Source organism: Lissotriton vulgaris, chromosome 7, assembly GCF_964263255.1.
Source record: "Lissotriton vulgaris chromosome 7, aLisVul1.2, whole genome shotgun sequence".
NCBI lineage: Eukaryota > Metazoa > Chordata > Amphibia > Caudata > Salamandridae > Lissotriton > Lissotriton vulgaris.
The window spans coordinates 1,401,754,940-1,401,777,968 of NC_141695.1; the positions used below are offsets into that span (position 1 = coordinate 1,401,754,940).

The 23,029-nt window shown below is 40.5% G+C and overlaps 1 protein-coding gene across 1 annotated transcript in view; it reads right to left on the minus strand.

Annotated features, from left to right (window-relative positions):
• Window positions 1-23,029, minus strand: part of LOC147705721 (sulfotransferase 1 family member D1-like) — a 375,399-nt gene that overhangs the window by 297,948 nt on the left and 54,422 nt on the right. The window contains exons 3-4 of the mRNA XM_086929551.1: window positions 880-977; window positions 515-641 (exon numbers count right to left, since the gene is read on the minus strand). Coding sequence (XP_086785677.1) covers window positions 515-641; window positions 880-977 — 225 coding nt within the window. The remainder of the gene's footprint in view (window positions 1-514; window positions 642-879; window positions 978-23,029) is intronic.

Consider the following 23,029-nt stretch of genomic DNA (forward strand, 5'->3'; position numbering starts at 1 on the left):
CCACAGTGGAAGACTGCCATGCAAATATGCTATACAGTAAATCCCAGTCTAATACATATAATGACCTCCTCCCACCCCAGTGCCGACCCAGAATCTGCTGGGGCCCATATCACCTATACCTAATAAGCAAGGAGACAGGTGAAGAGGACGGGCGCGCTGACTGCAATTGATTGATGTACACTCCCTTAGTTTAGGCCAGCAGAGATACGTAGAGGTTACTACAACTAGCTAGACAAAAACATATCTGCTCAAGATTGTTATTGAATGATGGGTTCCTTTGCTACTGCTATAATATTATATTGTTATGACTACTACACACTGTGAAGCATGTATTAGGATATGGTTGGCCCCGCAATCCCAGGTCACAGTCTATTGTCTAAATTTGATTGTTATATATCTATACTTACACTAGAGGATGTTACAGTAACACCCGGTTGTACTGTATGCTCATAGCATTGGTTTGAAAAAAAAAAAAATTTAAAACAGGCTCCATCAGGAGGTCACAAGGACTTACCTTCTCCTGTCATGTATTTTTCCAGAAACTCGTCCCAGCTCCCAGGATCTGAATGCACAAAAGTCATCTTATAGAAGTAGTAATAGGAGACTGCCACATCCTTTGTATTTCGTGCAACATAGATAATCTGCAGCAAGCAGAAAAGGATGAGGTGTGTTACTTAACTGCAAATTGTTATAAACTGACCTTTCAAGGAGATGCAAACACACATCAAAGAGCCTTTAGTAGGAAGGCCCTACTTAAAGTCCTTCCAGCTGCAAAGGTGGCGGTTTGGTATTGCTTGCTATCCCTATCGCAATCTCCCAAGTTACATACATCCTCACATTACAATCCCTTCACATCTCTATCACCCCAGGGCATGGTACCTTGCAATTGTTCTCCCAGAAGGTGTTAGGAAGCAGCTTGACGGGCAGATGGGTCTTAATGATCCTGGGAGATTGGGATTTGACCAGAAGCTCTATTCCTGTGAAAGGAATGCAACAAAGTACAAAAAAGGTTAGTGTGTGAATGTGCTTGCTACAAGATCTTAGGGTAATATTCAGGTTACATGTTTTAGTCCCACTAAGATATATTTTTTGTATTACCGTCCTGTTTCACTAGAATGATAAATAATATGAGGCTTAGCAGCCCAGTGATAGCATCACTGATGGCGTATCAAATGGCATCATTGATAACATCAATGAGATCACAAATTACATCACCATTGACACCATCAATGACTTCCCATTATGAGCAACTACAATGGTATTATGCAGACAGTTTGCCCATCAAGCAAGCATATTAAACAATTGGAGTTCACATAGTATTTCTCTGAGAAATCCAAAATAACCCAACAGTTTGCATATTTAATACTGGAGAGTGGGATTGAGATCCTAGATTGAGCAAGAAGTAGTTCTTGCATAACATTGAATACGTGGACTCTGTCAACCACTGTGTATTGAAGGATGATAATTTCCAAAAATGTTTGAATGAGTGTAACCTCAGAGTGTGATAGAAGGATATAATATTTACATACTAAGCATCATGCATATGTACCATGACTGTGAAAGATGCAATGCAACTGTTACAATGCAAAGCATATGCTTGAAACTTCCATATATGATACAGGCGGAGCTGCACTATATAAGCAATGCACTGTCCCACTCTGTGCATTGGCAAAGAGTACAGATCAGAAAAGTGCTTGTACTCGCCTACTTTGTGAGCAGTGCATTAATGAAAGGCAGACTTGATATTTAAAGTCACCAGTCAGCCTTTCACTGCAGGTGGAAACCAGGTCTCTCATTTAAAGTGAGGCTGGGATTTTTATGCAGGTGGGTGCAGTGAGCAACTTTATTATCCTGCTTTGTGGACCATGAGAGGCCCTAGGACCAAATTTCCCCTCCCAAGGGGTGAACCTCCAGGGGGGGGGGTGCTATGGACGTACATACTATGCACCACCTCATATGTTGCACACTATCACTGGCCCTCTGTACTATTTCTTTGCATTTTGGGACTCTGGACAGTTTCTTTACCTTTTGATGATGTCCGTAATATGGCAAGGAAGAAAAGGCAAGGCATTATCTTGGTTGCATCCGGTTCGAGGTAATATTAAAAAATCTATACCTATTGGAACTTCGCTTTTAGAGACAATATGTATTATTCTGACATACAGTGGCAATGAGCAGTGTGTTCTGCCTCCAGTGGGAGTGACAAAACTCTAAATGAAGTGCGAAATGAAGCAATCCACAGAATACGGTACTAGCTTTGACAACTTCATGTATATTGAGAAATTGAACCCTACACAATAATGTGTACATAAGCCAGCCACAATTACCCTTGTGTGCATATGTATGCATAAAATAGTATATATATATATATATTCACTGAAAAAACCATTGGTTATAGACCATATATAGTTAGGAATTTGCATTTACAAAACCTTATTTTACTCGCATAAAACCATTGAAATTCCATATATAGTTAGATGCGCTAACTATATATCGCGCACCGCAATCCACTGCTGATGATGTCACATATTACATCATTCATGACATGGTTAGTGACATCACTGATGACATCACTGATGACATCTCAAATGACATCACTGATGACAACATCCAGTGACTGTATGTTTCTGTAAAGTTAAAATGTGTCTTACATATTGAAGAATGAGTGGATGTATAAGTGTCTGGAAGAAGGATTTAGTAGGTGCATGACTGACTGTATGAGAGAATGATTAAATGTGTCTTAATGAGTGCATGGGTTAGTGACTAAACTATCTTAATTTGTGCATCATTATATCTGTTGTTCTACAAACTGCTGCATGTGTTGATCAGTAGCTATATGAATAACTGTATGGGTTATTGATTGGTTGTCCAAGTATTTGTATGGGACACTGAGTGTGTGTGTATGGGTAGCTGGGAGGTGTGTGACTCTGTACATAGATGTGTGAGTAGTTGATTCACTATATGTATGGGTTCAAAACTGCATGTGGAAACAGCTGTATGGGTGGATGACTGTGTGCATTAGTGTATCAGTGAGTGAATGGATATCTCAGTGCTACATGTCAAAGTAAGTACATATGTAAAACACAGTACATGTGAGAGTTGACATATATAAATAACTGTGCATAAGAGCCAGTGAATGTGTGAGTGGCTGTATGGATGATTGTGAACTTGTATCAGGGATTGTATAACAGAGTAAATATGTGTTAGTATATGTTTGAATAAGTAAGGTGTGTATAACTGTATAGTTGAGGAAATGGAAGTGTGATTGATTATATGCATGACTGACTAGGTGTGTGAGTAACTCCATGGATGAGTGACAGTCTGTGACTGTCTGTTTACACTGATTGTATCTAAGGTTATATTAGAGTCTGAAGAGGTTCATGGTATTATCACATGAATTATATCATCAGTGATGTGATCAGTAATGTCAAATGAGATGTTATCAGTGATTTTATCAGTGATGTCATTTGAGATGTCATCAGTGATGTCATCAGTGATGTCACTAACCATGTCATGAATGATGTAATATGTGACATCATCAGCAGTGGATTGCGGGTGCGCGATATATAGTTAGCGCATCTAACTATATATGGAATTTCAATGGTTTTATGCGAGTAAAATAAGGTTTTGTAAATGCAAATTCCTAACTATATATGGTCTATAACCAATGGTTTTTTCAGTGAATTTTCAAGGTTTTGTAAATGCAAATTCCTAACTATATATGGACTATAACCTATGGTTTTTTCTGTGAATTTCAATGGTTTTTTAATAGCAAATATCAAAAGCTGTCAAATGTCAAGTACGTGATAGGTAAAAACGTTTTCGTGTTTATGCACGCTGATGTGCTTTGAACGCTGCCCCCCCCTCCCCTCTTTTCTCTTAGTAGTACTCTCTCTTTGCAGATAGTGAAGGGTAGTTAACGCAGACCTTTACCCCCGTTGTAATCCGTCGTACCTGCTTGTCTCTCCATTTGATTGATTGGGCCTGGTCCAGTAAAATGGCCCTGGGACACCTTGGAACTCGGACGCTTGTCTGCCAGGGCTTGGGTCCCATTCTCGAAAGCATCCCCTCAGCCTTGAAGATTCTACAAAAGTCTTGGGGGCCCTCGACTCCCGCAGGCTTCCGGTGGTGAGCGGCTGCCATGATTGCTTGCGGAATGGCCACGACGGAGCTACGAGATGGTGGTGCTCTCATGGTGACGCCAGCTTCAGTCTGAAACATCCAGAAACAAGGTGGGGCTTTCATCGTTTGGGAAAAAAAATGTTTTAATCCAATGAAAAGTGTTATTTTTAGGTCATATGACCTAGTCTTACATCATTAGGAAAACAAAAGTAAAATGAACCAATGAAAAGTTTTATTAACAAGTCACATGACCTGTTATGCTTACGTTACGCGCTGCGCGGCGCGCTCTGGATCGTTTCCGGGAAGCTGCGCCTTGCGCACCGGAGCACTTCCGGGTGCGCTAACGCGGCGCGTCATATGACGCATTACGCGACAACGCAGGTCCAGAATATAGTCAAAATGTCTCCACCAACCAGTGGTCGGAATACAACCGCTTTCAGCAGTCCAAAAAGTTCTGTTAAATCGCAAGAGCGGGAGCAACTCAACTACATGGTGAGCGAGACGCTGTAGTCGCAAGAGCGGGCGGTAAACAGCTGAATGGCGGAAGAGGCACAGAGTAGCAAAAGCGGGCGGAATGGCAACTGAAACGATAAAGGGGCGCCCCACTACAGCAGACGAGCCTCCGCCATGTGCTTCAAAACTGCATACGTATCTTGTGATATCAAGGTTGGGCAACCAGTACACAACAAGCAGTTACGAGTCCCATTTACACCGGCGCCATTTTGGGCGCGGCCGGGCAGGTCCAGGATCTAGTCAAACATAACAAATGAGGCTGACGTCTCTGAAGCAGTTGACGCACAGCAGGACATAGCAAATAAACATGAAGTCTCTAAAGCTGTTAACTCACTGCAGGACAAAACAAGTGAACCTGAAACCTCTGGAATAATTGTCGCTCAAAAGAACAACATACAAAACTCTGTAGAGCCTGAAGAAAGAAAAACAGAAGGGCACTGTAGTTTCAGACACACTTAACACTAATGACTTAACAAAGATATCGTCTGTTTATGAAGCAGTTATCATGTTCACAGAATTGACAAAGAAGTGTGCAGACACCAATGCTATTAAGAAACACAAGGAAATCCCTAACGCATCAGCATTCTCGGAAGAGGTTGACACAGATAACATCTTAAGGAACAAAGAAAGACAAAATAAGGATGAGGAAGTTATCACTTTAGTTTTTTCATCAGCTAGCGACAGCAAGAAACACATTGTAATGGAGATTAGAGAGGCTACGGATGGATGAATAAATTATCAAAAGAAATGGCGACTCCCCCCTTTAGCAGATTAGCTAAATGTTTGCGTAATTTGGACATTAAAGTTATATTATTGTTGTTGTTGTTGTTATGGTTATAGTTCTGGTTAATTTCAGCAAGAAACACATTGCAATGGAGATTAGAGAGGCTACGGATGGGTGAATAAATTATCAAAAGAAATGGCGACTCCCCCCTTTAGCAGATTAGCTAAATGTTTGCGTAATTTGGGCATAAAAGTTATATTATTGTTGTTGTTGTTGTTATCGTTATAGTTCTGGTTAATTTCCATTCAGAGTGTCCTACACAGCACCACTCTAGGTAAACACTACTTTATGTAAAACCTGGGACATAGCACTCATTGAAACTATAGTTGGTCACCATGGGGTTTAAAGAAGGGATGGTTCTTCACCTGGGTGCCGTCCACAACTCAGCACGTTGTGCTGCCTTGGGACTATTCGCACAAAAGACAGCTTCTGACCATTGTTGTTTTTTTTGTCAAAAAATGTTTAAATATATTTACAGTTTTTGTTGCGTTCGTTATATTTAAAAGTTAATAAAGTTTTATAATCCTACTTTCTTGGAGTACTATATTTTTTTTAAAAATCGGGTGAATGGGGCCTTGAATCGGGTTATTGTCATGTGTGGGCTTTGCAAGTGTACTGCTACAGGATCGGACATTTTAAACTCAAATGCACGTTCTTTTTCTTACCTTTCCGAAGCATGGAGCGCAATAGCAGGCAGAGAAAGGGTGATGCAAGTGTTGAACACTGCCTGGCCTGGCAAGTTGCTGGCAGTGCCCCCCCCCGCCTGCTCCTGAAAGAGGGCACACACACACCGCCGCCCCGAGTACTTCACAGATCTTTAAAAGACCATGCGCTTGTTCATGAGGCTTAAATGGTTTATCACCCCTTCTAGAACCCCTGCATCGACCCTCTGACGTTTCCTGGAAGAATTAGCACGTAACACAATACCAAGCCCTGTCAGCTGAAACCCCCGAGGAATCGTGGGGCATATTATCAAGGGGGTTTATTTCCGCTTTTTTGGCTTTAAAAGCCAAGAAAGCGGAGATAAAATTATCTCCCTATTACCAAGCTGTCGCTAACACCAGTTAGTGACAGCTAAAAGGAGCCCCGCTTTGCATGTCAGTGATATTTATCACTAATGACATGCAAAGTGGGTGTGCCAAGATGTTAGCGACTGGAAACAGTCCCTAACATCGCTATCTCCTATTACCAACTTTTGGAGATATTCGCGCTAAGCGCGAATATCTCAAAAAGCTAACACCTGCCCTGAGCAGTTTTTAGCCATGTTATCCAATAGGAGGTGGATAACATGGCTAAGAGCATTTGCTGGATAATGCATGAATATCGCGGACTTTTCAGCGATATTCATGCATTGCAGCCGTTTTTTATCGCATTTGCGATAAACCTTGCTAATAGCAAGGTTTATCTGCGATAAAAATCGCCGATGTGCGGCGATAATTTTTGTCTCTAAACAAGTTAGAGACAAAAATTATCGCTAGTTGTTGGTAATATGCCCCCGGGTTTTTGCTTGCAGGAATCGGGAGGCGGGAGACTAGCACTGAAATCAGTAGTCTCACGCCTGAATCGGGAGGATTGGTATGTCTGGATTCTCTACAGCTGGGGCCATAAACTACATCCGCAGGGCTAGGTGATAGCCTGGGTCCGGCCTGGACAATCGGACACAGAGGAAGAGGAGTGTCAGAGGGTGCGGTAGTGAATAGGGTGAAAGGGAGGTGTCGGGCGGGCACAGGGTGTGATTCTCAGGGAAGAGCAGCGCAGATGGGGGGAAGTATATGGCCCATGCATGAGAGAGAGAGCGGGGGTGACCAGTGCGTGGGGGAGATGCTTGCGAGGGTGGGGAGCCGTGCTGAGAATCGACGGCGTGCAGAGAGTGGGTCTGGTCAAGGCATCTAAAATGGCTGCCGTGCACGACAAAATTGTGGCATTGGACAAAAAGGCAAGATGGCGCAGACAATGTTTATCAATAAGGATTCATTTATAACAAAATATTTTATCGCACTGACAAATTGGCGGTCAACACTTCCTGATTTCCATCGAATCGAACGTTAACAGACGTCACGCAGCAAAAAAAAAAAAAAAGCTCACGCACAGCCGCTGGAAGACATGTATCAACATATATGAGCCTCCTCAGCCACCCTCAGAAAACATAAGGGATCAGGATACGTCTCCCGCACCCCCTTATACCTAGTAATTTAATTAAAACGAAACACAAAATGGCGAATTCCCGTTTCGCTACCAGTTTGCGGCCCAGTTCGCGGCCCGGGAAGCGCTTCTACCGTGAAAAATAATTTTTTTTTTATTTTCCCCACGGGACCCTTTAATAACCCCAACATCATTCCTAGGGGGTCAAGAGGGGTATACCTTGCCCCCTTTCATTAAATTCCCCCTTCGTTTTTCACCTCTTCTTCTCTCTCGATCCTACCGAGAGATAAGATGGCGGCCGCTCCGGACTGTTTAGAATGTTGACAGACACCGGAGAGCCAATCAGCTTCGCATCGCAAAGTTCCGTTTCGCGAAAAGTAAGCGGACCGGAGCGCAGCCCGGAGCGCTGTTACAGATATATATCTTGTTTTGAACGTTAATTTCTCAAAAACCACTGGAGCACATATATTGAGACCTAGCAAAGGCACATCGGGCTAACAGTCTCTACAATTTTGCCAAGTTTCGTGCAAATCCATTCAGCCGTTCGAGCTAAAAGTGAGGCCAACCGCCCTATGGAAATTAACATGGGGAAAACGCGTTTTGGGACCCCCCTTTTTTCTCGGCCCCCCCTTGAGGAAACCCCCCCGAATTTTCGGGGGCTGCTCAGAAACAAAATGTGCCATTTTCCTGAAAATTTCAGTCGATTCCGTCCACAAAGGCCAAAGTTATTAGACATAGAATTTTCAAAAGTTCCATAGACAAATAATCCTAACTATATATACCTACTGGCGAACGCCAGTAGGTAATATATATATATATATATATATATATATATATTCACTGAAAAAACCATAGGTTTCAGCCACGTTATAGTTAGGAATTAGCATTTAAAAAACCTTAGAAATTCACTGAAAAAACCATAGGTTTCACCCATGTTATAGTTAGCTGGACATTTCTCTCATACAAAACCATTGGAATTCCTCCATTATAGTTAGTTCAGCTAACTATAACTGCACTGCTGATGACGTCACATATTACATCACTCATTACATGGTCAGTGACATCACTCATGACATCACTGATGACATCTCAAATGACATCACTGATGAAATCACTGATGACATCATCCAGTGAATGTGTGTCTTTCTGAAAAATAAATATGTTTTATATATATGAATATCTAAAGGTCGAGGGAAAAATAAATGGGCAAATAAGTGTCTAAATGGATGTTTTTTTCTTAAAATTGATTATATAACTGACTTATTAAGTATATCTTAGTGAATACATGTATTAGCGAGTAATGCTTAAATATGTAAATATCTGTATCAGTGTCTCACTTTGTGTATAAGTGGCTGCATGGGTTGGTTAGTAGATACATGAGTGTCTATATGGGTTATTAGTTGCTTTTTTGAATATGAGAATGAGTTTCTGTATGGTTAGGTGGGGATATTACTTAGCGCACAGATGCATGAATGACTGACTCACTGTTTGTATATGTTTTGAAGACAGCATGTGTGCAGCACTGTATGGGTGGATGAGTGTATGTATGGGTGTGTTAGTGAGTGAACGACTGTCTCAATAGTATCTTTATAAGTAACTACATATGTTTTAAACTAGTATATGTGAGTATTGATGTATATAAGTGAGTATGTGTGAGAGTGTGAAATTGGAAGAGTTCCTATATAAATAAGTATGTGTTTCTATAAGTGATTTTTTAAGAGAATAATTATGTGTATGTTTCTGTAGAAGTAAGTGTAGTGGTGTGTGTATAGCTATATATGCAAGTAAATGGATGTTTGATAGTTGATTTGCATGTGTGAGTATGTGTGTGAGTAACTCTATGGATGAGTATCGTTTGTAACAGGATGTATAGGTGTATGAGTACATATGATGAGTGAGTACATGTATGTGTAACTATATAGAACTGTTCGTGAATGAGTGGATGTGTGTGTAGATGCTGGAATTACTGAACAGGTTGTTGTAACTGGTATTGGTATCTCCATTGTTTTGACATTTTTACTTTCTATTTTTCAATGTGTGTATCAAAGGTTATATTACGCTGAGAGGAGGTCTGCCACACTTTCACAAAGATAATGTCATCAGTGATGTCATTTGAGATGTCAGAAGTGATGTCATGAGTGATGTCACTGACCATGTCATGAGTGATGTAATATGTGACGTCATCATCAGTGCATTGCGGGCGCGCGAGTTATAGTTAGCTCAACTAACTATAACAGAGAAATTTCAATGGTTTTGTATGAGAGAAATGTCCAGCTAACTATAACATGGGTGAAACCTATGGTTTTTTCAGTGAATTTCTAAGGTTTTTTAAATGCTAATTCCTAACTATAACGTGCCTGAAACCTATGGTTTTTCAGTGAATTTCTAAGGTTTTTTAAATGCCAATTCCTGACTATAACGTGCCTGAAACCTATGGTTTTTTCAGTGAATTTCTAAGGTTTTCTAAATGATAATTTTAAAATATACTAATTATTATATTTCTTTCTTTTTATAGTAACTTCCTAAATTTTTATTATAAATACTTATATTTATTTTATTTTTAAAGTTACATTTCATATTTTTAATGTAAAATAATAACAAAAGTAAATTCAAAAAGAATGCACTGCTAGTGAACTGCCTGGGTGAATTTGTAAGTGTTTGTTAGAGGCAGATTTACAACACCCTTGTGCCTCTTTTACACCGCCGGTGCATCACTTTTATGATGAAGCGGTGGTGCAAAAGATGCGCCATGGTATGTGGTATTTACAATGTGACGTATCTGGGAGGTGCGTCACATTGTAAAACCCTGTACCAGAAGAAGACATTCCTATATGGGCGGGGGGGGCGTTCCGGCGCAGGAACACCTCCTAAAAGTGGCTGATTGAAATATACAAGATTTCACTTTGTCACTTTTGGGCTCATGCTGTGTCAAAACCCTGCACTACCTTGAAGCAGGTGTAAGGATTGACACAGCAGTCTGAGCATAGGGCCCCCAGAGCATTGCTGGAGATTCGTTCCACTTGCAACATAACTCAAACAAAGCACCACCTTTACAGCACAGATACATCACATATATGTGCCATTTTTGTCCCATGGTACACCGCATTGTAAATACAGCACATCCATGGTGGTGGTGTCATGGAGCACAATAACTGACATATTCCTGGGGATATGCCCGTTATTGTATATGTGCCCATTAGTGTTTTAATGTAGTGAATGGATTACTACATACCGATGAATGAGTCACTACAAAACTAAAACAACAGTGACAGAGTGTTTGGTGGAAGTGTAAGGATACAAACTGGTAAATTGAACGTATAAAAGACAAATTTGCAAGTACATAGAAGACGGCATACATCGTCTATAAGGGTTTGAAGCAGTCTATGCCCTAAGGCCTATTTTAATGCATGAGTACTTAGGTAGTGACTGGATGATTACAGTTCTGCAAGGAAAGAACCTGATTAAATTTATAACAGCCTCCGTTTTACCACAGTATACAGATAAACACATACTGCTGAATGGCTCACTACAACATTGAAACACTAGTGTGAGGATGTTTGCTGGAAGTATAAGGATACACATTGAGGAATTGAACGTATAAAACATAAGTTTGCTGGTGCATAGAACAGTGCATGCATAATCTATAGAGGTTTGAAACAGCCTATGGACTAAGGCCTCTTTTAATCCATGAGTATCTAGATACTGACTGGATCATTACACTTCTGCAAAGAAAGTTCCTACTAAATTTATTACAGCTTCAGTTTTACCACGGTACAATGGAAAAGAACATACTGCTGACTGGCTCACTACAATACTAAAACAGCAGTGTCAGAGTGTTTGGAGGAAGTCTAAGTATACAGACTGGGGAATTGAAGGCATAAAACACAAGTTTACAGGTGCATACAAGACAGCATGTATACACCATACGGATTTTAACACTATCACTGCTGCAGCAATTCCCTCTCTGTGCTGCAGATCCTCCATCCCCATTGTTCATGACGAGCTCAGCTCGCCATAAGCACACGACCAGTGTACTGCATGACAAGCTGAGCTCGTCATGAGCATCGAAGGGGTTAAGCAATCTATACCCGCTGACCCACTTTGCATATTTTAAATCAATACAAACATTTAAAGAATATATAACTAAATCTATAAGTGCTTCACTTTTAGTACAATAAATACATTAGTAGATAGTGCTCAAACCTTTATTATTTTTAAACAATATATTTATTCTATTAACATCTCATAATTTAACACACATTCCAATAGAAGTTCATCAGATATGTCATACAGATCAATTCCCTCGTTAGCAGTTTCTGAATTAATTTGTTCTAAACGTTCATAATAATGTAATACTTCCAGAAGTTCTCCATCCAAGCTTTCCTCTTTGAAATCACACCTCATGTCTCCAGCACTAATTTCCCCTTCTTCACTCTCATTGCCTGTGACAGATACGATTAGTTCTTCAATTATACTCAAGGAAATATCCAAACTGTCCTCAGTATGAGGCTGTTCTCTTTCCATAATTTTTCCTTTATGTTCTCGCTCCTTGTATAAAAATATAAACAGTTAATTTTATCACTTTTCGTAATATATAATACAAAATTACCGTTGTCACCTATTTTGGCCTCCAAAAAATACTATATAAATACTATTATCTAATAACATTCCATTAGTAGAGTTTTAGTCCTTTGCAAAGTTATATAAATATAATTACTTATAAGGATATCCTGTTCTTAGCTTTTCTTAAATTTTGAAACAAGTCACTCCTTATGACTATAGGAAAAGACTCAGGCTGTTATAGTAAAATACACAACTAATAAATGTAGAATATGTCTATTCACCTTACCCATTCCAAAATACTAAATATGTTTTACTAAAATGCAAAATATACTATTCATTGTCCAGAATAACACTGTGTATCTGTGTATATTTAGACATCATTATCACACTATTTTGTGAATACTTCATGTGTTTACTCTATCTCTATTCCTCATCTATAACTTAGTCTAACCCTACTAATTACCTACCCCTTCGACTTTCGAACCAGCCTCCCCTCTAGTATTTATCTGCAACCTTGCAGCTTGTGGTTCTTTATTTTTCTCACTGCTTATAACCTATAATTACCTAATATTCATTAACCTAGCCCTCTCAGTTTATTGTCTAATTGTTATACTATTAATTTCCTTGTGTTCTTCTACTAACCTTTCTTTATGCAGTTGCTTGTTATCTATTCTATCAATTCTTGAATATCTTGTGTTTTTCACTAATGTTCCTTCTTAATTCAAAAGTCTGTCTAGTATTCCTTACTCAATGTGTTCTTTTCCCCTAAAACCTTGCTTAACACGAATGATATCATTTCTTGTTTTAGGTTATAGAAAATACATTGCCTGAATACATTCAATATTATCTATAATGTCAGGTAAGTTTACTTACTCACTAACTTGTCATACAACATTCTTTAACTCTCTCAGAAATATTTGCACTTTCTCCTCAGGAATGTCTAAGGAGCAATTGAAAACGAGTCTGAACTCCGGAACGTCTTCGGTGAAGTGCGCACTCGTTAGTAAGCACGCGCCTCACCAAGGATTCCCCACAAGTCTGTGGTAAATGACTAGATTGCTACCGCGTCTTTCAGCTGCGGCCCGTGGAGGGAGTTGCGTTGGGGCAGGCAGGCGGGGTAGGGGAGGGGCAGGGTGGGGGGTGATAAACAACTGAATCTGGATGATTGCCGGTAAGTAAACAATTAAATTAATAAAACAAATTTCGTTCTGTGCCCTGCATTTATTTTATTTTATTTTATGTTCTTGTATAGCGCAAGAATCGACCCCTTACGAGGTATCTCCGCGCTTTGCTCGCAAGATGGAGTAGCTGCTATAGAACAGAGAATGAGGATGTACACTGATGTTTGGAAATATTTATTCTTCCTGGAATAAGACGGTTTTTAATTTTTTCCTGAAAGAGGAGTGATTATGGGTTTGTCTGAGGTCAGTTGGAAGATTGTTCCAGAGCTTGCGCCCTACCAAAGAGAATGCTCTGCCCCCTTGTCTGGTTTTTTTGACAAGAGGGGTTTTAAGTAGCAATTGGTTGCTTGACCGTAAGGCTCTGTCAGGTTTGTAGAAAGGTAGCTTTTGGGACAGGTAGTCAGGGCCTTTCCCGAACAAGCACTTGTGGACAATGCAACAGATCTTGAATTTGGTGCGTTGTCTTATTGGCAGCCAATGCAGTTCACGCAGCAGGGGTTTAGAGGGAGTTCTGAGGGGGGCATTCAGGACCAATCTTGCTGCTGTGTTTTGGACTACTTGGAAGCGATTAATAGCACTCTCATTAGCTTGAATAAGGAGTCCGTTGCAGTAGTCAATTTTGCTGATCACCATAGTCTGCACTAGGGTCTTTCTATAGCTGTCAGAAAGGTAAGGGAAGACTCTTCTTAACAGACCGATGGTGTGAAAGCATGCCCCAGCGACTGCATTCACATGTTCCTTCATGGTAAGGTCCCGATCCAGCTTCACCCCTAGATTTTTTACTGTTAGTTTAGGGGTGGGTACTGGTCCCAGGTCAAGAGGCCACCAGTCGGGGGACCACAGTAAGGACGCTTTTCCAAAAAGCATTAGCTCCGTTTTTCCAACGTTGCATTGGAGGCGATTGACAGCCATCCAATTGGAGATGGCCCTCATTCCTTCTGCAAAGGCTCAACAAAGGCCATCAAAGATTTTGACCTTGGGGATCATTGTAAATCCCCCTAAGCAGTCCTACGGGATCAGGAAGTCCTTTAGCAATTAGCAAAGTTTTCCGATTAATCTACACACTCAATCTACACACATATACAAATAAATAAAAAATCTAATTTATTCCCACATTAAATTCAAAAAGAAACACACTTTTATATTGCTTGAACTTTTGCACCCTTTCCAACTGACAAAACTTTCAACCCTTCCCCATTCCACAATCTGCCAGTTACCATAGAAACACTTCAGAGAACACCTAACTCAGCACACAGGTGAAAAGTTCATCATACATTGTTGCAAATTAAAACAGCAAGTATGCTTGACTTGAGAATATACCAGCTTATCTTATGTAACGTTCTGTTCTATCAGTTTTTTAACCAATTAAAATAAGGCTTTTAAAAAACAGAAACATGCACCCTAGTTTTCTGTAAAATGTTGTCAAACAACCAATCATTTCTTTTCTTTTTTCAAAACTGCATGTTGGCCACCATTTTAGAAAAATGTTACTTTTCAAACTGCCATTTCATTTACAGAGACCATCAGAGTGCATGCAGACCTCTCTTCAAAATGCTTACAGTGTGGATTGTGGGAAACAGCTATATTTTCTGGAGTCAAAGGTACACACAACAGAAAAGATTTCACAAAGACCTACGTTTACCAAATGTAGACATTAAATGGATTGGACAGAGAGGATTAAAGTGGCATCAATTGATGCCATTGGTGAAATCCTTTTTACATCTCCAACACCCTGACCTCATAATTGTGCACTGTGGTGACAATGACCTAGGCACTTTGACTGGGATAGGTCTGGAAATGCTTATGATGGACACCTTTAGAGAATTTATGGCACTTTTCCCCCAAACTGCCTTTGTATATTCTAATATATGCCAAAGACAGAAATGGAAGAGGTCCAACCACTATTGCCCACAGATTGAAAAAGCTAGGAAAAATGTGAATACATCTGTTTCTGCCTTTCTCCGAGACTATCGAATGGGGTCCATCTACCACAACAATCTGCGATTCAATATGCATGACACCTGTAGGAGAGATGGTGTACATTTTACAGATGAGGGGAACAGAGTCTTCCTCATAAACTTAAGACTCTGCATCGGTACTTACTTGTAGGTACTAAAATCTCCCAATAAACACAAGGGCTCTTTTTAGAGCCACCCAACATTTAAAACATAAACTTGATAAATATCTAAAATTATTTTTATTTTTCTTGCTTATGTACGCTTACTGGACGACTTCCAATATTCCAGCTGCATGTCGTCCATACGTGCTTGGTACGCGTACGATAAATCCATCATATAAAAAAATAGCCTTTATCACTATTTTTCTATAATTCCCGAGGACCCCATCTCCCAGGGCTCAAATCTAACGTTGCGGACCGTGGAAACAGCCTCAAGGCCTCCACGATCCCAGCCGGTTCCCCACTTCCTGCGGGAGCCGGCATTGCTATTCCTCACAGAGAGCAGCTTACATGCTTCCATTCTAATTTCAAACATGATTTGAACAGTTTCTTATTTATAAAATAATATAGTACTGCACGCTAAAGCAGAAAAGTCAGCACAATTATGATAGAATACTAAATAGAAAAAAATATATATACTTCTACACTGAACAAACTCGTAAGCAGAGTGCACAGTTTAATTTAAAAGCACCCTACCACAACTAGTTTTTGAAACGCATTGTACAATAAAATGCGTCACAAAATAGGCTACATACATGCTGACTCTATAACGTCACATAGAAAAAAGAAGGCCACTCTTACGCTACTAGGAAAACACAACAAAAGTACAAGTCCCAAACTTCCATTGTAGTGATTTCTTAGTTGCAGGTCTAGTTGTCAGATCGACACACACACTCCCTCATGGCTGGTATACGCCCAGACCACACCCATGCAGCGCATTCGTCACTACACACGTGACCCTATCTATAAAAAAGACGTAGCACACGTGTTGTACACCATTTTAGAGTTGTTCCCAAAGCGCCAAACAAGGGGCCCACTACTACATGCGTGGCATCTTTGGTCACTGAGTTAGTAGTGCCCGAAGCACTGAGTGGGTCAAGAACCTGTGATGATGATGATGATGGGAGCACGAGTATGTCGTTAGCCATAGAGATATCAAGGCTCAGCAGCATATATGAGACGTCTTTGTTGGAGATCGTGACTACATCATGAAGAAACTGTCGTTTCCCCAAAAGGTGAGCAGTGACACTTGAGTACGCATCAGAAAGAGTCAAAGGGTTGTAGCTGACTACATACAAAAATGCGAATTAATATTTTAGACGAACGCACTCCTATATAATGTATTCATTTACATGTATCATTTTTTTTCGCAATAGCACGAACATTTTTATAATCGCTGAAATGTCCAGAATATATTCACAATACAAACAGGGACATATTATCAAGAACCGGTGTTAAAATTAATGCGGTTTTATTGGCAGGAAACTGCCGATAAAACGGCGATAATGGGCTTGATAATTCACCCTTGTTAATTCCCATAGAAGCCCATGTTAACACCAGAACATGGGCTTCTATGGGAATTAACAAGGGTGAATTATCAAGCCCATTATCGCCTTTTTATCAGCAGCTTCCTGCCGATAAAACGGCGATAATTTTATCTTCGGTTCTTGATAATATGCCACCTGGTACGTACAAATATGACAATGAATGTCTATAAAACCGCGATATTATCTAACTCCAAATTAATATAGCATCAATTATCAATCATAACATCTTTCTTTTTATTCCTTTTAGATGTACAACTTCACGATGGATCATGTAACAATGACGAGGGCAATAGCACAAGGTGAGCAAAGAAGCTTGTTTCTGAAACAACAACTTATCTGTAAAAGGAGACAATCTATAGTTTTCAGCAGGCGCGCAAAACACACATTGGGCTAACGAGGCTTCGGCTAGGATGACATACCTTCCTGCGCCCACACACAGTCGCACCCGAGTACGTCACAGGTCTTTTAAAGACATTTTGCTTGTTAATGAGGCTTTGATAATCCCCCCACCCCCCTGCTTACAGCCCCTGCAGCTCCACTCTTCTTTTTGTTTGAACTTAAGCCCCCCCGAAAATTTTGACTGTGGTTTCTCTTTCTCTTTCTTACTCTCTCACATTGTTTCTCTTCCTTTTTTAAAGTTTTCGACAATACTATCTCCACTCTGCTGTATACAACCTTATCTGAATTCAAGGAGTTAACTATCTTGATTACAGTGAATACTTCCTCCAAACGTACAGCACCATCTTTCAATCACCCCGATGGCACTAGGTGACAAAGAATTGAGGGCCATATTATCAAGCAATGGCGATACATTATCGCCACTTTTATCGTCAAGAAACTGCCTATAAAGCGGCGATAATGGGCTTGATATTATGCCCTTGTGAATTCCCATAGCCCAGGTTCTTGTGTTAACCTGGGCTGCTATGGGAATTCACAAGGGCATATCACCAAGACCATTATCGCTGCTTTATCGACAGTTTCCTCCCGATAAAAGAGGCGATAATGTATCGTCCTTGCTTGATAATATGGCCCTTTCTTTCCGAAACAACAACAAATTATTTGTGAAAGGAAAGACTCTGTAGTATGCAGCAGCTTCACAGTGTAGAAATGTATAATTACCTCAGACAAGTGACAACAGATAGGTTGCAACAGTCTGACAAACAGATCTACAAGCTTATTATGCCACTTTTCTGTCACTTTTAACATGGGGAAAGTGACGCAAGGAGCTTGTAAATCTGCGTCTGACTTTTCAAGAAAAACTCTCAACTCCAAACTCTGCGACTCAATGGGCTGCAACAGTCTAAGTACGGAATATTAAGAACCCAAATTAAAATTCACTCTTGACAGTAGTTTTGCAACTCAGTTTACGATGATTAATCAAAATGTCCTTTTGTTTCCTTCACCAAACATCCTTCAGAAGCAATCACGGCCTATCGAGCAGCAGCAATGGAATTCTCTGCAACGTATTGAATATACTTTGACGTATAGAAGAAGAGTTCAAGTCAAGTTTTGAAGTCCGATGACCACACTGTTTATACAAGGTAAACACAGCAGCCTACATATACAATGCCTTCATAGCAATGCATTAGAAATAAGTCGCAATATTTACAATCCCTTTGTGCCACTTTTGCGCCAGTAACGCAGTAGGCATTTCCATATAGACACCATTTGAACGCGGCACTATAACAACTGAAATGTACCAGGCACACTGCACTCGTAAAACCGAAGTGTTACCTTTATTTGTGAAAGGAGAGAATGCGTAGTGTGCAGCAGCTTCTCTCTGTAAAACCTATAATTACCTCAGAGCAGTGACAACAGATAGGTTACAACAGTCTGACAAACAGATCTACAAGCTTATTACGCCACTTTTGAGTCACTTTTAACATGGGTAAAGTGACGCGAGGAGCTTGTAAATCTACCTCTCACTTTTCAAGAAAAAATCTCAACTCCAGACTCTGCGAGACAGTTTTAATGTTCTTTTCTTTCTTTCTCTCTCTCACTCTCTGTGACATAATTTCTCTTTCTCTCTTAAACTTATAGACACTGCTGTCTACTTGCACATGTAGAAGAACAGCCCAACTCAAGTTGTGAATTCAACTGGCAAAAGCGTTTGGCCGCAGTGTTTATACAACGGTAAGCACAGAGGCCTAGATCTACAAAGCCTTCATTGCAAACCATTAAAAATAAGTCTGCATCTTTACAATCCCGTTGTGCCACTTTTGCGTCAGTAACGCAGTTGGCACTTCCATAAAGACACCACTTGAACACGCCACTATAACAAGTGAAATGTACCAGGCAGACTGCACACGTAAAACCGTAGTGTTACCTTTATTTGTGAAAGCAGAGAATGCGTAGTGTGCAGCAGCTTCTCTGTCTAAAATGAATAATTTCCTCCGAGCAGTGACAACAGATAGGTTACAACAGTCTGACAAACAGATCTACAAACTTATTACACCACTTTTCTGTCACTTTTAACATGGGGAAAGTGACGCAAGGAGCTTGTAAATATACGTCTGACTTTTCAAGAAAAAATTTCAACTCCAGACTCTGAGAGACAGTTTTAATGTTGTTTTCTCTCTTTCTCTCTCTCATTCTCTGTGACATCATTTCTATTTTTCTCTTAAACTTATAGACACTGATGTCTGCTTAGACGTGTAGAAGAATTGTTCAAAAGAAGTTGTGAATTCAACTGGCCGAAGTGCTTGGCCGCAGTAATTATACAACGGTAAGTACAGAGGCCCAGATCTACAAAGCCTTCATTGCAATGCATTAGAAATAAGTCCGCATTAGAAATAAGTCTGCATCTTTACAATCCCGTTGTGCCACTTTTCTGTCAGTAACGCAGTAGGCACTTCCATATAGACACCACTTAAAGGCGGCATTATAACAGAAGTGAATTGTACCAGGCACACTGCACAAGTAAAACCGTAGAGTTACCTCGACTTGTAATGCTTCAGCTCATTTACTCAAATCTACATAATTCTGAACTGTAATTTTCTTTTTTGTTTTGCAGATTACCAATCGGACATCTTTTGGAGTCGATTTCACAATTTCTTTATAATATTTTTTTAAAGTTATTTTTCTAGTTGCTTCTAATAGTTATAATTAAGTTTCGTTTACAGTTATTGTTTTAATAAAAGTTAATAAAAAAAAGTACATACTTCTTTTATTTTGTGTGGGTGGGGTATGACGGCCCACAATAAAAATAATGTTGAAATACTATAGTAAGATGTTCAAGACTAGGATTAAAAACTACTGAGTCATATTTTCTCTGGATAGACTACAACTTACAAAAGAAATCAAAATAATACGAAACAATGTGTACCACATTTACAAACCTCATGCCACATTTTCCCGTGCAAAACTTACCCCACTACAAAATTAAATGTGTGGACCTCAATCACGCCCCTCAAACCATGGAAACAATCACCCCAAAAAGATTTCTATATTGTATGAGGAGCTGCGTGGCCCTCCGCCTACTGCCCATGAGTCCACGATGCCCAGACCCGGTTGCTGCAGTGTCCTGGGGGGAAACAGGCATTACAATGCGGTCATAAGCACGCGTGATCGTCACCACGAAGCCATTAGCACGCATATAGCTTTACCACGCATGCCTTTACCACGCATGCTTTTGAAACTACTATGCATTTACCATGCATGATAAACACATAATCTTAATAATGTTTTTGTGTTGACTGACACGCGTTGTAATGGCTGTGGCTTACGTCCTTCAAATTAGTTTTTACGTATACATGTGACCAAGTCTGATAACATCAGAGGCCAAGGACAAACACTGTGGTGTCTGTGGCAGGAAATCTCATCGATCACAGAGAAAATAGGAGGACGGTAAAATGAAAGTAACAGATATAATACAAATAATGGTGATAAACTACTAAAATGGCAGTGGACGGAGTACGTAATCAACGTTTGGCGCCTCGGCACTATGTTTCAAATAAATATAGATAAAGTATGATTAATAATATATTACAAAAGTACAACAGCGGATGACACACACGACCCGGGAAAAGAAAGCGGCAAAATACTTGAAATAAAGAAAGGTTTGCTTGTTGAACTTGAAGAAAAAGAAAAAAAACGTGGGCTTCGAAACGAGGCTGCGCATGTGTAGAGAGTACAACTGCTGCACCAAAAAACAAAACGGAAAGTTTTACATACTATCATAGAAATATACCTCTTATTTTTTACCAGTAAACTTAGGTGCATATTATCAAGGACCGGTGTTAAAATTATCGCCGTTTTATCGGCAGGAAACTGCAGATAAAACGGCGATAATGAGCTTGATAATACGGCCTTGTTATTTCCCATAGAAGCCCATGTTAACACCAGAACACGAGCTCCTATGGGAATTAACAAGGACGTATTATCAAGCCCATTATCACCGTTTTATCGGCAGTTTCATAATTTTATCACCGGTCCTTGATAATATGCCCACTAGTTCTCAAAAAGAACCATGAGCCATATTATCAAGCAAAGGGAATACATTATCGCCGCATTTATCGGCAGGAAACTGCCGCTAAAGCGGTGATAATGAGCTTGATAATATGGCCTTGTGAATTCCCTTAGAAGCCCAGGTTAACACCATAACCTTGGATTCTATGGGAATTCACAAGGCCATATTATCGAGCCCATTATCGCCGCTTTATAGGCAGTTTCCTGCCGATAAAAGCGGCGATAATGTATCGCATTTGCTTGATAATATAGCCCTCTTTTTTTTTTCTTTTACCCCAATGCCCCCACGATCCCAGAAGGCTCCCCACGTCCTACCAATCTCTTCCTTCTTGAAAGAGAGAGCAGATTAACTTGCTCTCTCTTCCAAATAGGAAAACGGTTTGCTGTAGTAAAGTGGGAGCGGCGACGGTACCGCCCTACCATACCAACAGCAGTGTCCCAGGAGTACGCACCCCGACACACTGCAAGAGCCGGCCCTGAGAAATGGTGCTCCCCAGGACCATCAATGGTTCCACTAAGGGGGCCGCGCGACGCCCTCCCAACATTAATAAAAAAACCCAGACAGTGCAGGTACCCGGAGCTGAAAGGTCATTTTACATATTACTACCCAGAAAGGTGGTGTTCCCCGCCACATGTACGGGGAGAGAGGGAGGGAGAGCTCAAAACATATATTTTTTTTAAAAGCCCTGAGGGGTGCAGCTCCCCGAGACTGCGGGGAGTAGAACCGTAACCCCCCGCATACTTCAAAATAAAACCAGACGAGTGGCGTTCCCCAGAGCTCGGGCACCTTACAGGCCCACCATTATGGAAAGAAAATGTCCACGTAATTTTACCCCCCGGGACCTAATGAAAAAAACGGACTTCTAGTTTTTTTGAACCTTTTCCACCGCGTACGAGTACTGCACGAGTACCCCGCGATTTTTTATTTAAAAAAAATAAAAATTGAGCCTAACAAACCATGCACCACCCCCTGAGCAAGCCTATATGGTCAGAATGTTTCTACCCTGCCCCCTTTCCTAATTTCTCAACTTTGTTTTACTGTTTTCTTGTGACTCGGTTCTCGCGACAAACAAGATGGCTGCCAACACTTCCTGGTTAGGAGTGTTGACAGCCAATCAGCATGCAGCTCGTGCTCGTAATTATACGGATTTCCGTACGCGTACGCCGCAATTTTTCTTTTTAAAAAATAAATAAAAATAGAGCCTAAACATCCATGTACGACCCCCTGAGCAAGACTAGAGGGTCAGAATGTTTCTAGCCTGTCCCCTTCCCTTACTTCTCAACTTTGTTTTACTGTTTTCTTGTGACTCGGTTCTACCGAGGCACAAGATGGGCGCCAACACTTCCTGGTTTTGAGTGTTGAATGACACTTGACAGCCAATCAGCATACAGCTCGCGCTCGTATTTGAACGGATCTCAGTCCACGTGTAGAACTCTGTCTCTAGATATCCCTATGATTTTACTTGTAATTTTATCAGAAACTACTGAACAGATTTATACCATTTAACAAAAAGCACAATCTGTGAACCGAACTCTACCTCTCTGCCCAATTTGGTGTGATTCCGCTAAGCCGTTCGAGCTGTAGCCCTGGTCCCTATGAAAATTGCATGGGGAAAACATGTTTTGGGACCCCCCTTTTTTCTCGGCCCCCGTTTCACGAATCACCCCCAAACTTTCAGGGAAGGAGCGGAGCAGAGCAGGCATTTTCTTGGAGAATTTCGCGAAGATTCGTCGACCGGCGCCAAAGTTATTC